This window comes from Plasmopara halstedii, assembly GCF_900000015.1.
Source record: "Plasmopara halstedii genome assembly, contig: Scaffold_526, whole genome shotgun sequence".
Classification (NCBI taxonomy): domain Eukaryota; phylum Oomycota; class Peronosporomycetes; order Peronosporales; family Peronosporaceae; genus Plasmopara; species Plasmopara halstedii.
The window spans coordinates 145,929-160,793 of record NW_020187446.1 but is presented as its reverse complement, the minus strand read 5'-3'; the positions used below and the strand labels follow the sequence as shown (position 1 = coordinate 160,793).

The 14,865-nt window shown below is 44.5% G+C and overlaps 6 protein-coding genes across 6 annotated transcripts; 4 read left to right on the top strand and 2 right to left on the bottom strand.

Annotated features, from left to right (window-relative positions):
- Positions 1-528: 528 nt before the first annotated feature.
- On the top strand, positions 529-1,593 carry PHALS_11087 (CRN-like protein; the record flags this gene model as incomplete). The annotated part of the gene is made up of 2 exons (XM_024726619.1): positions 529-831; positions 895-1,593. 2 exons carry the CDS (start codon positions 529-531, stop codon positions 1,591-1,593), a joined length of 1,002 nt encoding a protein of 333 aa, XP_024577278.1.
- A 1,437-nt stretch (positions 1,594-3,030) lies between these two features.
- PHALS_11086 (Regulatory protein MLP and related LIM proteins) lies at positions 3,031-5,814 on the top strand (the record flags this gene model as incomplete). Its single annotated transcript, XM_024726618.1, has 5 exons — positions 3,031-3,041; positions 3,142-3,184; positions 3,250-3,702; positions 3,783-3,837; positions 3,896-5,814. 5 exons carry the CDS (start codon positions 3,031-3,033, stop codon positions 5,812-5,814), a joined length of 2,481 nt encoding a protein of 826 aa, XP_024577277.1.
- Positions 5,815-5,934: 120 nt separating this feature from the next.
- PHALS_11085 (Zinc finger, RING-type) lies at positions 5,935-7,921 on the top strand (the record flags this gene model as incomplete). The annotated part of the gene is made up of 2 exons (XM_024726617.1): positions 5,935-7,297; positions 7,362-7,921. The coding sequence occupies 2 exons, from the start codon at positions 5,935-5,937 to the stop codon at positions 7,919-7,921; spliced, it is 1,923 nt and encodes a 640-aa protein (XP_024577276.1).
- A 155-nt stretch (positions 7,922-8,076) lies between these two features.
- PHALS_11084 (glutathione s-transferase c-terminal domain-containing protein homolog) lies at positions 8,077-9,319 on the bottom strand (the record flags this gene model as incomplete). Its single annotated transcript, XM_024726616.1, has 3 exons — positions 8,077-8,663; positions 8,730-8,851; positions 8,904-9,319. 3 exons carry the CDS (start codon positions 9,317-9,319, stop codon positions 8,077-8,079), a joined length of 1,125 nt encoding a protein of 374 aa, XP_024577275.1.
- Positions 9,320-9,955: 636 nt separating this feature from the next.
- Positions 9,956-11,134, top strand: PHALS_11083 (s-adenosylmethionine synthase 2; the record flags this gene model as incomplete). The annotated part of the gene is made up of 1 exon (XM_024726615.1): positions 9,956-11,134. One exon carries the CDS (start codon positions 9,956-9,958, stop codon positions 11,132-11,134), a length of 1,179 nt encoding a protein of 392 aa, XP_024577274.1.
- A 504-nt stretch (positions 11,135-11,638) lies between these two features.
- Positions 11,639-13,234, bottom strand: PHALS_11082 (Uncharacterized conserved protein; the record flags this gene model as incomplete). Its single annotated transcript, XM_024726613.1, has 2 exons — positions 11,639-12,910; positions 12,983-13,234. The coding sequence occupies 2 exons, from the start codon at positions 13,232-13,234 to the stop codon at positions 11,639-11,641; spliced, it is 1,524 nt and encodes a 507-aa protein (XP_024577273.1).
- Positions 13,235-14,865: the final 1,631 nt, after the last annotated feature.

Sequence of the window (14,865 nt, the reverse complement as noted above, 5' to 3'; positions counted from 1 at the left end):
TATTAAATTATGCTATTTCATTCCTAATACAAACATCTTCTGTTGTGTAATATTACGGCTCCCCGGTGATAATTACGTGCTGGGGTATTTTTTTTTTTTTGAAAAGTTAGGATATTTTTTTTATATATGGCAAAAGTTGCTCAAGATGAACTCACTATTATTTAGTTCCAATATATTGCTGAATATATTTGAAAATAATAATGTTAAGGTGATCTGATTAGCTTAAATGATGCGCATGTGTTTCTTCACGAAGACGCCGGCAAATGAAGTCGTTGATGTGTGTGGTCATTGGGGACGGCTCCTCGTTCGTCGTGGGCATCAACGATGTCAAGAAGGTTGCGCATCTAAAGGAATAGATCCAGAAGAAGAAGCCGTCGGTCATTAAGTGCGATGCGGACCAACTGACTGCTTTACGTTGCGAACAAGGGGGAGAATTGGCTCACATCGGATAAAGACTGGTTACCGTCGCGAGCCCCGAACGTGAAGCTGTTAAAGCAAAAACAAACTCCCGTTAGAATCAGTACGATTATGACTGAGACCAGAGAGATGGACCCAGCAGATGAGATTGGTGACATGTTTGCAAGTGCGCCGACAAAGAAGGTGATTCACGTGCTGGTAAAAGTGCCAGAAGCTGCCGTTGGTGCTGTGAACGAGACATTGTCGACAGCGCAAATGGTCAAGGAAATTCACGAGCAAATTGTGCAGACCAAGCGAAAGCGATACGTCCATCTGGAGATGAGCTCAAATAAGGGGCTCGCTCTTTTGCAAGACCTGAATATTCGTGTGGTGCCGGCGCGCTCGGTTCCGTTAACTTCCGAAGACCAAAATCCAGTTCAACCATGCAGATGAGAAAATGTGCGCGATGAGCGTGGCCAAGTAGTTGTGCTCACTGAGGAGCAACAACGCGAAAGATATCGGGAGTACGTGGAAGACAGCATTGGCGACGTGCTCACGATAAAGCAGCTTTGCGTACTCGGTTTGGAAGAAGACAAGAATCATCTCAGCGCTGCTATCCCTGGTCACGATGTTGATCTCGTTGGACGCACGGATATACTGAGCGATCTTGCAAAGCAGTTCCCGACCCACTTAGAGTTGTTACCCGAAGTGAAGATGCTGATCGAAGTGAAGAGGAAGGTGAAAGGAGGCGCCGTCTTCCAGGCCTTGCCGGAGATGATTGCGCTGGATGTTCTCGTTGATGACCCAGTGATGGCACTGTTGACTGACTTTACTGGGTATTGGCAGTTCTTCTGGGTTTCCGAAAGACACGACAACCATGTCATCATTCAAACAGTGATTATACCTGTTTCAAGCACAGCGTTTGCAGTGAATAAGACTCTACTTGCGCAATCGCCGTCTGCAAATGCAGAGATCAGTCTTCCGTGCTTTGCAGAACCAGTGAAACGACGCAAGCTGGTGAATGTGCTGCCATCGATCAGCAAAGGTGGTGAAAGTGGTATTTGTGCTGCTATCGAACGATACTACGATATCGCAAGCGTGTTGGGTTTCGACATTGAGATGGTGCGTGCTTTAGCGAACCAAGTCGCTCGATCTATCCCCGTTTTCGCAAACTCCACTTTAGGTTATTTCAGCTGACCATATAGTAATGTAAAATAACCAGTCATGATGTTCCAAAATTTACTGTGGTGCTTCAATTTTGCAGTGAATCAATTTAGGTTAATTTTTTTTTTTCAATACCGGATTTTGATGACTACAATCACTTAGGTGGTTTTTGAATTGAAGTGTTGGTTTGGTACAATGTACTCATGTTCGGAACTTTTAAAAGTAGTGAAGTAAGATAACTACACCAGCTCTGGTGACACTTGAACAAATGCGTCGATTTGGGACTGTGTCAGATAGGATTAAGTAACATTCCGCAATATTTCTCCTAACGTACGCTAGTGGACGAACTGCATTGATTAGGATATATCGTCCGCTCAAGAAGTGCATAAAATGGCATCAAGAGTACCCCTAGAACCCTAAAGAATGTGAGCTAGATGGTACATTGTATTGAAGTGTAAGGTCCACGTACGGCATGGTACGTACAATATGTCGTACAACTGTACAGCATTTTATTATGCACTTTTGTGCAATTGTGAATGTTCATCAATACCAAAGCATCGACATTGATATAGATGATGGGACTCCGTAAAGAAGCAGTCCGTGGTGCATTTGGGCCTCTAGCTGCATGTCATGCAGTTTAGTTATGATATTGTGTAAACTGCGTATATTTGGTATTAGTTTAGTCTCTTCAAGGAGATTCCTTCACCTCTGAGTTCCTCAACATTCCTGAAATGTCTACATACTTCTGTGATATAATTAGTACTTTGTAAGTTTTTTTCTGATGACTTGTTTTATTTCCTTGCATTAATCAGTACTTAATTAAGTGAAGAATGTCCCATTTCTATAACCTCGTTAGGGAGTAAGAGAAGAACCTTAAAGAATGTCATGAACCCATCAATTGAGATTCCTTAGAGGCAACAAAGAGCGTCGCGATGCGTGAATACACCGGAACGTTATATTCGGATGAAGAAAATTTGCTGTTTGTGACCCTAACGAATGACCAGACGCCTTGATAGTCCAAGTCCTTACAGCCAGCTGCAACTCAACTCCTCAGTGATGACCACCCGTATGCACTTGAATCTCAGCAAAGAATGTCTTTTACGGTGTAATAACAATTCTTATTGTACCAGATATTGGCTTCTGCTGCTATCTGGCGAAGATCATGACTCTTTCAATAGTTCTAGCACAATGTAACAGCATGTGGGTAAGTGAATGGTTAGGTCAGTGCTCATTAAAAACACAAATGAGAATATGACCACAAGAATGTACCATGTGTAACAATCATGACAAATGATAATGTTTAAGCTACAATGTAGAAACGAGATCGCATAGGAACATTCAGTATGGAAAGAGACTTTCACTACAAATGCAAAACTTCTATCCAATGTTCATGCATACGTAATGCCAAGCCAAGACGTAGACAGCAGCTTCATTATCAATGCATTTGGCTCTTCAGTAACCCTCTGGAGGATGTTAGCTAGGTAAAATTGGATCTATAAGAGTCAAAACTGCAGTTTGATACTGAATGAAAAGCAGCTTCAATTGCTGAACTCACACTTCACCTACCATTTGGTGCTATAGGATGCTGTTACTTACGGGAGAGTATCCAATAAATCGCCTTTGCGTGAGTAACAGTCAAAATGGACATGTTGACTCATTAGCCCGATTCCTCACTTCTATTTGTTGTAGTATTTAAATTGTTTGTCCAGTCTTACAGCAATGGCGACATTGAAGAAAACCAATTTGCCATTGCCATGCAGCTCGGAGCGCAGTCTTCCAACCCAGCATCAATCTCGTGCCTTCGTCGATGAGCGGGATTTTTCGGATGCGTACATTATCGAAGACGTTATCCACCCACATGGATTACACGTACCGGACCCTGTGCATTGTGTCAAAAAGGACGATCATCACGCTCAAAGCTTTCTGAACTACTCATCAGGTGAGTCTGACTTTAACAGTGATAATTCAAATGAGGAGAGTAGGAACGAGATGATACACTGTATCAATCCTCAGCCCAGACGACACCATACATCAAGTGCAGCATCCGACGACATTGATACTGATCGTTTAGTTCAGATTATGGTAGAAGAGACTGAGCGCAAGCAAAAAGCTCGAGCCGAGAAAGAACTAGCATGGAAAAAGGTGAGACAGCTCCTGGTTGAAGAAGAGGAGAAGGTTTTACCTCGCGCTAACCTGAGCGTTGAATCTTTAAATTCTTCAAGTGGCGACGAGACACGCAAAGACCGTGTCGATACGGTCAAGTTGCTCGATGCCTTGGTGAGGTCTGGCGCTGAGGTGTCCGAATTCAGCCGGTCCGATGTGGATGCTGCGCCAGTGTTCGATTCATCTCTCGCTCGAACGAATGAAGATGTGGAAGAATCAACAGACAAAAATCCAGCTTTCACACGGCACATCGATCGAATGAGTAACAAAATAGCCAGGCTTTTGAGTTACGGGCAAATTGCCGACGACGAGCGTAGCAATTCATTTAGATCGCCGACTTCACCGGCCGAAAATAAAGCAAACCCAAAGGTTGGTGCTGGAAGATCATCGACTCAGACAGCACTATATGCGACTCTGAAGCAGCTTACTCAGACTATTAAAAAAGCGGAGCTATCTGAAGCAGGGGTATCTCGCATCTCAGCTTATTTGGTTTTAATTGACCAAATTGTGAGCGAAGACACATCCAAGAAAAATGGTCAGAACGGACGAGGACTGCATCGGCTTTCAAGAACGCAATGGTCGAGGATCATACACGACTCGTCTGAGCGTGTGAAGGAGCTTTGTGAGCCAATGACACCATCAAAACAATTGGCGATTTCTTCCGAATTTCCCGTGTTGGGAGAAAATATTCAACCTCGAGTTGTATCTACTGTGCTGAGCTCATTCAAAGCCTTCAATGCTACAAAAGACTTGGGTGATACTTTAACCACATTCAACACACTGCTCCAAGATTGCGGTCTTGATGGTGTCCAGATCAAAGAACCGTGGCATGTGTATTGCCACATTAAATCTGCAGTTTACAGTAAACTGGGCTTCCGCCATAAACAGCTATTCAAACTTCTTGATGAGCGTTATTGCTTAGATGCTTACAAACGCAAGCCTGTAACTCGAAAACGTCTTTGCATTATCGGTGCTGGTCCTGTTGGACTTCGAGGAGCAATTGAAGCGGCACTATTGGGTGGTCAAGTGATTGTGCTGGAAAAACGCGATCATTTTAGTCGTGAAAACATGCTTCACTTGTGGCCTTGGGTGATTCAGGATTTACTCTCTCTTGGTGCCAAAGTTTTCTTCCCACAGTTTTGCAAAACAAACACTCACTTTCATATCAGTATGCGGCAATTGCAGGTTGTTTTGCTTAAGATTGCGCTACTGGTTGGTGTGACAGTATACTCCTCAACCGAGTTCGAGTCCATCGTGCCTCCTGGACGGGAAAGTAGTGGTGGCAAACCTTATTATATGGTAACGACCCAGCCACAGATTTCAACGATGGAATTTACTGCTGTACTGGGTGCTTCTGGAGCGAATGATAACTTAGCCAAACTAAGTGGCATTAATCGCTTTGTCTACAATAGCAATGAATCCTTAGGTATTCTCTGCTACTTTCCAAACCTTGGCACATCTGAGGAAATGAAGGCCAAGGAGTTTTCATGGACTTCTAAGCTCAAACATCCAATGCTCGACAAGTTGCGTGATCTTGGAATCGACCTGGAAAACGTCGTGTATTACCGTGGTGAGATGCACTATCTGGTGATGACCCCCAAGCGCCAGAACTTGTTGGAATTTCATGTTCTGAAGGAAAATCGATCCAGTTTAGAAGACCTGGTCAAGCAAACTAACGTCAATGAACGCGCTCTGCAATTGTTTGTTAAAGAGATTGTTAACTTTGCGGGTATCCCTCGAAAAGCAGATTTTACTCGCGTTAGTCTACTGGATTTCAGCTCTCTTACACGTGCTGACAAAGCGGCAACTATCTTATCATCACACGGTAAAAAGCTATACGTCGGTCTTATTGGAGACTCGTTACAGGAACCAGAGTGGCATGAAGGTGTGGGCACCTCAAGTGGCTTTTTAAGTGCACTTGACTGCGTGTGGATGGTAGCACAGATTGGCAAAAAGTCTGACGAACAGATATTAGCAGACCGACAAGCTGCGTATCAAGTAACAATGAGACTGTCGAGTACACAGCGCGAAGACATGCAAAAGAATGTACGGAAGTATACGGTCGACCCTAGTTCGCGCTACACAATTTGAGAGTATTCATTTTTTTATTACTGGAACTATAACGTGATGCATTTAAATACTTTTTGATTACTGTACTAAGAATTACCGAATCCCTACAATACATAAAATCAGTCGATTACGTTGCAGGCGATGAATGAGGATGAGGACATGTATGGCTTCGGATCCTTCTCGGATTTGTTTGACACAGGACCGACAAAAATTGCTAAGCGTCTTGATCTAAATGGACTAAGTCGCATCTGTATGTCAGAACGTAAGGTTGTGTGCTTTCAGCAACAGCAGCAACAGAATAAGAGTTGCGTTGTGTATGAGCACGTAGCCGCCAAATTTAACGGTGTGAGCATCGATGGCGGTCTAGGCGCACTTAGTGTGGTGCCGCTTGAAGAAGGTGGTGGCTTTGTGTGGATTCAAACGACAATGTCAGACTCGAATGCTCGCGGAAGGCGCAAGAAGGAGCTTCAGGACATCACAAATCACCATAGGAGCGGTGGTGACCACAAAGCAGCGGATGCCCTTTGCGTACCTATAAAATGTGTCATTTCGATGCAGACTACTACATTGCAAAATAGAGCAAAAGGTGTGGAAATTGAACTTGTCGACGGCGATTGTCTTGAGTTCACTTTCTTGCCTGGGCCATTTGCTAAATTGACACATCGAGATAAGTTCTTACAGGCACTTAAGCAACAGACACGTGATAAGATGGAGACACAGACGATAATTAGCGATTTGTGTGATCAACCCTGTGCTAAAAAACGAAAAAGAGAGTCAAAAGTTGAGACTGAAGGCACGCACAGGGAGAAAATTCGTCAGCTTGTACGGAGATATACTGAGCTAGATCCAATGAGTGCAGAAGCTTTCGCGATTGTCAATGAGGTTCATACAAGAACGGGCTATTTTTTAGGACCTACGGCAAAGGAAATGCCGAAGTTTTCTGAAAACTCAGAGTTTCGCAAGAAATCAATGGAGAACTTGGCAGATTATTTTAGACGAATAAAGCAGGAAGGGAAGGAGGCAGACGCTCATCGTGAAATGCATATGAAGGTAAAATACCTTAGAACGAAAAACAATAAATTTGAGTACACAGACATCGACACTGGAACCCAAATTTCTCCACAGACGTATGAACAGCGGTATTTTGAGTATTTGAAGATCCACGAGACCATCTCAGCGATCCACGAGCTTCCGATCCGAGATAAAATAAAATGCAGCTTGATGGAGACAAGCTTGGTAGCGACAGAGGCAGAGAGCGCAAGGTCTGTGTTTATGGTAACATTAGGAATGGACATCAGCAAGAGTCGAGTTATTGATAGTGATTTTTTTTCACTCGACATTGACAATGCACCGACGGGTACTCAGACGTGTAATAGAAATGTGGCTGCATTTCGGGATGCAGTAAACACGGTTCGGACGAGGGTATGGAACTGTTGGGGTATGGCGTTTGCCCAAGCGTCTGACATGTGTACAAGCAGCACTCGTTCTACAAGCTCTTTGCCAGGTACTGATTGTCGTTTGAACTGTATTTTACTATCGCTGAACCAGATGTTCTGGCTGTCTGCTAGATCAAGCGACATTGCGTAAACGACATCGAGGTAGAAGACAAAGTCTTATGGTGCCCAAATTTGACGATCTCCATGCCACTATAGAGAAAAATCTCGCCGAAAGCTCACAAGGTGAACAATGTGCGGTGGCCTCTGCATCAAGTGGTCCTTCCTCTCCCAAAGCTCATACTAAGCGAGTTCAAGATATAACTCGCAGACAAGACTCAGTAAAAAAGACTTATCGTGCGTCTTCAGCTCAGGAAAGGGTACATTTGCTTCAAAATGGGACGGAGGAGAAGACGACTGCTGCTCAACACAAGACCTCTCAGACATCTGGCAATTTAATGCAATCAAAACACCTCACTCGAAAGACCAGTCCATTGGAGATGGTGGATGATGACGACTTGAGCCTGTGCCAGCTCTGTTACAGTGATGAAGCGCTAGTGCAGATGAAACCTTGCGATCACAAAGTTTGTAGCTCGTGCTGGTCACGATTATCTCCATCATCAGGAAAGAACGGAACTGGGCTGCGTCGATTTTGTCCCTGGGATCGCGAGGTGGTATCAAAGCAATCACAATAATGACTGCTGTTGCGGGACTCAATTGAGCCATTTATTCTATGCGAATATGTCGAGCGTTAATGTCATAGCAAATTTCAAAATGCTTACGGAGGGACGAGACAATGCGTATTGATTGAAATTTAAATTAAATTATTGTTTGCACAGTGTATGTCAATCTAGTACGATGTAGAACAGCGAGGGGCCAAAGGAATAATCGAATGAGTCGCTTTCAGTACGAGCGCTTCGGTTGAAAGTGTGGCCTCACATTCAAGTTGGAAGGATCGATCAGCATTCCCTCGTGGAATTCCTACTAACACGTCATTCTTTGGCGTGGCAGTAGACGGATACATGACAAACATGAAAGTGTCGTACTGAGCTTCTTCAGCACACATGTTGCGATCACTCTCGAGAAGTGTCTTGCAGCGTCGCCGTCTTCGATTAATATCACTCAAAGCCACAGAAGTGGAACTCAAGTGGCCAAAGTCGGCAGCCTTCGCCAACACTTCGTATTCGGTTCGTGAAAGCTCATGTGCCATGGCAGCCGAACGAGGGTATGCCAACCCACTAAGTTTGATTTTTCCGACGCAACATGGGGCAAGTACATACGCAGCTTGCTCTACCAGACACTTTTGCATTACAAGGTCAGTGGCTTCACCACAAGCGTGAAGCGCAACACCAACGTCAAAAGACTTGTCAAAGTCTTGAATGTATCCACAAAAAATGTTCACGTTGGTCAGCCGTGCAGCAGCAATACGCTCTTTGGCTAATAGGAAAAATTTACGACACACGTCAGTTAAATTCAAACACAGCAATGAAAGAAGCTTGCTACCTATTGAGAGTGAACTTTCTTTCTTATCGAGCAAGACGAATGTGCACTCTGGAAAAAGACAAGCGAGCGGAAGTGCCACATATCCTGATCCAGCGCAAAATTCCACGACGACATCGCCTGACCTGAAACAGACCTTTAGCTGCGTATTACAAGATTTATGACGTGTAAACTTACCGAAGAATACGTCGCAAAAAAACTACAAGATTGTCCACTTGTAGCTGCTTGTTAAGTACTCGCTCTGCTGGTAGCTTGCCATCGCGTGGATGAATGCCAGAGGGTAGTTTGGCCCACGGAATGCCCTGTTGCTTTGTCTCTACCGTCTCTTGTAAATTGTGCATACAATTGAGCGGATTGCAGTGATAGATGGACTTGCTGCGACCGATTGATGTGCTTTCTACGCGATCCAGCAGCTCTTCAAACCAAAGCTGCGAATTTCTGGAGCCTTTTTTGCGCAATTTTTTATTACTTCGCTGGCTTATAGTTGAGGTTGCGAGATTTGAATTGTTTGATGCTTCCTTTGTGTCTACTCTACTTGCAAGAGCCCACTCCGCGTCGTCCCACGTGCCCCACGTCAACGATGGCAACATCATGTTTGCCAATTTCTCTACTAATTATTGATTTTTGGAGAAGATAGCAATAAGTCGTATTCTAACACAGGGTCCAAATTTTCTCAGTAAGAATATCGCAACAAATAAACATTTATTCATTACAGAAGCAAACATATGCAAAGTTCGTCTGCACTCTTATGTTGAGGCAACTGAATTGCATGTTCATTATATAATCCCATCCCAGTTCCTTAAATTCAGGTTTATTTCGAGTGACGTACTCGAAAGTTGAGAGAAGGGCATAAGTCGAAGAACATGTGAGACTTGTTTTTGTGCAATCGCTCACGACCATTCTTGTGGACAAAGCCCAAAACCTCTATCTTGCAGAAGCGAGCAACCATTAAGTTTTTTGATATTGGTTGGAGTGAAAGAACACCATATGTTTACTGACGGGACGCCAAATACAGAAACGATTGGCTAGAGTCTCGCCACTTAGCGTGCCTATTGGTTGACATTTTGACGCGCAGGGTCCACCACTTCACGTTGTTGTTTTGGTCATTCTATTATTAAGGTTTTTCGTCTTCGTAGTTGAGGTGTTTTAGCACATCGAAGCCCGTTATCGAAATCATTTTTCAATCTGCTTGCCGGCATCGACATTCATTCCTTCTCAAGGCATACAAAATGACTCAGTCAAATTCAACAAAAGATCGCACCTTCCTTTTCACTTCGGAGTCTGTGAATGAAGGCCACCCGGACAAGCTTTGTGACCAGATATCTGATGCTGTGCTCGACGCATGTGTTTCTGAGGACCCTAACTCGCGCGTTGCATGTGAGACGTGTGCTAAGACTGGCATGGTTATGATCTTCGGTGAGATTACGACTAAGGCTATTGTCAATTACGAAAAGGTCATTCGTGACACTATCAAAGAGATTGGGTACGACGATCCTGCGAAGGGACTTGATTACAAAACTGTCAATGTCATCGTAGCCATTGAGCAGCAGTCTCCTGACATTGCCCAGTCAGTGGACTCAGTCACTGAAGAGGATGTTGGCGCTGGTGATCAGGGTATCATGTTTGGCTACGCCTCTGACGAGACTCCCGAATACATGCCACTTTCTCATATCTTGGCGACCAAGCTAGGCTCCAAGCTCACAGATGTCCGCAAAAATGGAACTCTTGACTGGATTCGCCCTGATGGTAAGACACAAGTTACTGTGGAATACAAACAAGAAAATGGTCGTATGGTGCCACAACGAGTACACACTGTGGTCATTTCTACTCAGCACAATGATGAAGTTACAAACGAACAGATTCATGCCGACCTGATGAAACATGTAGTCCAGACTGTGATACCGGAGAAGTATCTCGACGACAAGACGGTATATCATTTGAACCCGTCTGGCCGTTTCGTGATTGGTGGACCACATGGTGATGCGGGTTTGACAGGTCGAAAAATCATTATTGACACTTACGGTGGATGGGGTGCCCACGGTGGCGGCGCCTTCTCTGGCAAAGATACAACTAAAGTTGATCGCTCTGCCGCGTATGCTGCGCGTTGGGTAGCCAAGTCGCTAGTATCCCAGGGCCTTGCACACCGTGTGATTGTGCAATTGTCATACGCTATTGGCGTGCCTTACCCACTGTCCATTCATGTCGACTCTTACGGTACAGTGAAGGAAGGATTGACTGATGACGATTTAGTTGAGATCATCAAGAAAAATTTTGACCTTCGTCCCGGCATGATTCAAAAGTCACTTCAGTTGAAGCGACCGGTGATGCAAAAGACTGCCGCGTACGGTCACTTTGGCCGTGAAGATGCTGACTTTACGTGGGAAACGGTGAAGGAACTTGAAGTTTAATTCTGTGACAAGATGATGTTGCGTCACCTGCATTATTTGTCTCAGTACTCATATATTCCAAAATTCCCTTCGCCATCAGCTTTCCAGAAGTGGAAAGTGGGGTTGTATCGGCATTTTGCTGCAATCTCTCTGCACCTTCCGTGCTAAAGATATGCACACTTGACGTTGTCGTCAGTTGTCCAATCCATTTTCGGTTTCGTGCAGGGTTTTCTAGCAGTTTGCCCATACCGCTATCTCACAATTTTTCGGGATTAGGTTAGATTGTAAAATCAGAAAGGTGTTACAATTTTTTTTATCAAAGTACTTGATTCGTTTGTCGTTGTTCCTTATTACTTTCTATCATTTTCTATTAGACTACGTCAATGAAAGTTGTTGACGCATTTGATTGCGTATGATTTGAAAACGTAATCATCCATGAGATCGGATGTGTGTCTGAATTTGGCTCATTAATATCTGCGCAAGTTTGAGCATTTTATATAGAAGGTGGCGGCAATTGACAGATTATTATCGAGGTTTAAGAAGTAATGACGATTTAACTCGTTGCAGCAACTCGCGACTATCCGACGATTGGAAATCACGGCAGTCGATCAGCAAAAGAGGTGCTGAGCCAGATGCTGCTGCGGCAACACCCACGTCAAAAGTCATAATTCCTTCTAAATTCATAAGGGCAAATTGCATATTTGCTGCCCATTTGTGCGCAACATGCACTTTCGTTTGCATTGTTCTCAAAAACTCAGAGCACGGTACTCCCATGAGTCGGGTCACAAAATCTTCAGCCACATCGGCCTCTTTCGTCGCAGTGCAATCCTCAACAGTAACGCGAAGCTGGTATCTACCAGTAGTATATTGAAACCCCACAACGGACTTGATGCATGCACGAATCTCAAATGTTGCTGGAGCCTGATGTGGTGCCGAGAATTTTGGTGAGCGCGCTTCGAAGTACTGGAACGGGCGAGTTATTGTCAACGACAAGGCATCGGGTATAACATTATTCGTGTAATCTGTACGAAGAAGTGAAAAGCTTGCAGTATTCCCACTATCGATAAACGTCATCCTGCCTGATCCTCCAACAGATGGTGATCGAGGCCGCTTCCTAGACGAAGTCACTCTGTTGTGTACTGGCTTTGAATCATTGACATGTCGAGGGGTCTTGGGGCTGTAAAACAGGTGCTCCACCATTGGATCGGTTGTATCACTATCCATGTCATCGTTGGTCGAAGGAGCATCAACAAAGACAGAAGTTGGTGCAGTGACTTCAGCTGCAGCTTTTTGCTTTATCCTGTTCATAGATGGCAAAGTACCTGTGCTCATTGATACATTTTTTCGTGAAACATCGTTACGCGCTGCAGTTGGAGTCAAAATTTGAGCGGCCTCATTCTGTATAATCTGAGGTGTGAGTGCTTGCTGCTTCTGCTGTGAAGAGTTAAACTGTGACGTCACCAGAGCTGAGGAGTACACTCCAGCATACAACCCGTTTCGTTCGGTCAAATGATCTTTCTTTTCACCGCTAGGTCCTGAGCTGTCCACTACTTTTTCTAAAAGTTGACAATTATCGGGTCCTAGCAACAACAGTCCGTGCCTGACTGGCACGTTCTCCACCACAATCTTCGTCCCGCGCGGTATGTTGACGCTAAATTGCGGCAGCAAGCTATACTCAAATCCAAACACCAATTGGTGTCCATCAGTCAGACCAAGCTTAAGCGTACGTGTCGGTCCAGCGGATGAACATTTGGTGCGATTCTCGTGATTAGCTCCGACGTTGGCCACGTCCACCACCTACCCATTACAGCTGCATAGTCAGTAGTCAATATAGCACGATATCACACTGATATAAATTGAGGGGTTTACCTGAAGAATGCACATGCCCTCAATTGTAGATCTGCTGAGTTTAGCAACGTTCTCAGGCAGCGCCGGTCGACAACTGTGATGCAAATCCGATTGCATCAATCGGCCAAAAAGGTACGCGCCGTACGGAGCCTGCTTTTGAGCTCTTCCAGCTGTGGTCTGGAAAACTTGATACTCAAGCGCCTCCCATTGTGGATCTAGCGCATCGTATGGTAGCTGTCGACGCCCGCCTTCTCCAGCTGACGGCGACGCCATACACGTGAAACTTTTGACAAAATTATTTGGTAATTTTTGCCATTGATTAAAACTAATTGCGGAATGACATCGATAGGATCACTAATCAGTGCCTTTAGTCCTAGCTTGATCTTACTCGCAATGCAATTTTTTTTCTCTGTAAGATATTTGGTGACAACGTTGCTGTGCGTAACGACGCATGATCTGATTTGATCACAAATGGCTTATGGTCAACCAAATATGAACTAAACTTGACAAGAGACTAAAGTTCCATGTCGTGAACTGGATGCACTTACTACATCATGATATGACTTCAGCAAAGGTTTACGAAATATATTATATCGTAAATTCAACTGTCTTCTCTTCGCAATCAGTGTCCTCAATAATGTCAGAGGGCGCTGTTCACAAACAGTACCTCAAACACAACACACGCTTGTGCGACGAGGAAGCGGATCCCGACGTGGAGGGAGAAGGACAGTGGAGGGAACAAGAACATATTAATATCTCAAGTGTAAAATTGCAACTGATTAAAATGAGTTATAGTTCCTGGCTACATGCAAAACACCTCAAGGGCTCCTAAAGATGATTCTGCTAAAACCCTGGGTTCTTGATTTATAACTCAAGAATTTTCTGAGGTTAAACCTCAGGTTCAACTTATACAAGATCTAGGATGTATAGCGCTAGAACTTCGAAAGCTTGAGCTTCAACTCCTAGAATGTATAAAGAGAAGTGAGTGGCTTACGCCACCCACTTCTACAGAGAGACAAGTCGATCTCGACACCAATACAGATCGCCAAGTAGGAGCCAACATTCTGTATCACACAGAATGGTTGTGACTTCATATCAGAAGGCGCTGTTCACAAACACTGATACGGGGTTACACGTACCCTGGTATAAAGCGGTCGGTCACACAAGATGGTGTGACAACACAATGGTGGGGCTTCACCTTAACAAGAAGCCACTCCGTGGCTGGACTGCCAGTAGTTACGCGTTTTAATCAGGTTCTACTATTCAATTAGGAAAGCCTATAAATTAAGATGTTGGCGGCTCTGACGTAAATATAACAAGAAAATACAATTTGACATTCAGAGCGGAAGAGTTTACTTGCATTGGATTAAGGTTGTGGCTACTGTTGGAGTAAGCGGATTGCGATCAGCTACACTCATACTTGTTCCAGTATAGAACTTAAGGTCATTGACCTTAGCTTAGCTTCCTTTAAGCGAAAGAGATACGACAGCCCCGCTGCACTTGGTATCACTTGTAGTCAATCTACCCCTGAGTCGTCACGACTGATCCCTCTGTAAAAATGGAACAGTTATCCTATTTGCCCTAGGGCATACAGGACAGGCTTAAAAAGCTGATATCTGTGCTTGACCCTGAGGGCGTGTAATATCTAACTTTGCAAGGATCTGAAGCGATCAGTGCGCGCCTAGAGGCGTTTTCGAGCTATTAAAAATGCTGTGCTAGAACACGTAGAGCAGAAGATGTCGGCGTCGACTGCGCCCATGACGCCATCGTCATCGACAGATGACTCCTCCCGTCCCAGGCCACTCATGTTGCGTTAAGACCTTCGAGAGCAAGGATGAGGAGAATCTCCTGCTCTGGGTGAGACAGGCCGAGATGACCATGGCGTCCGCCATGCTCCAGACTGA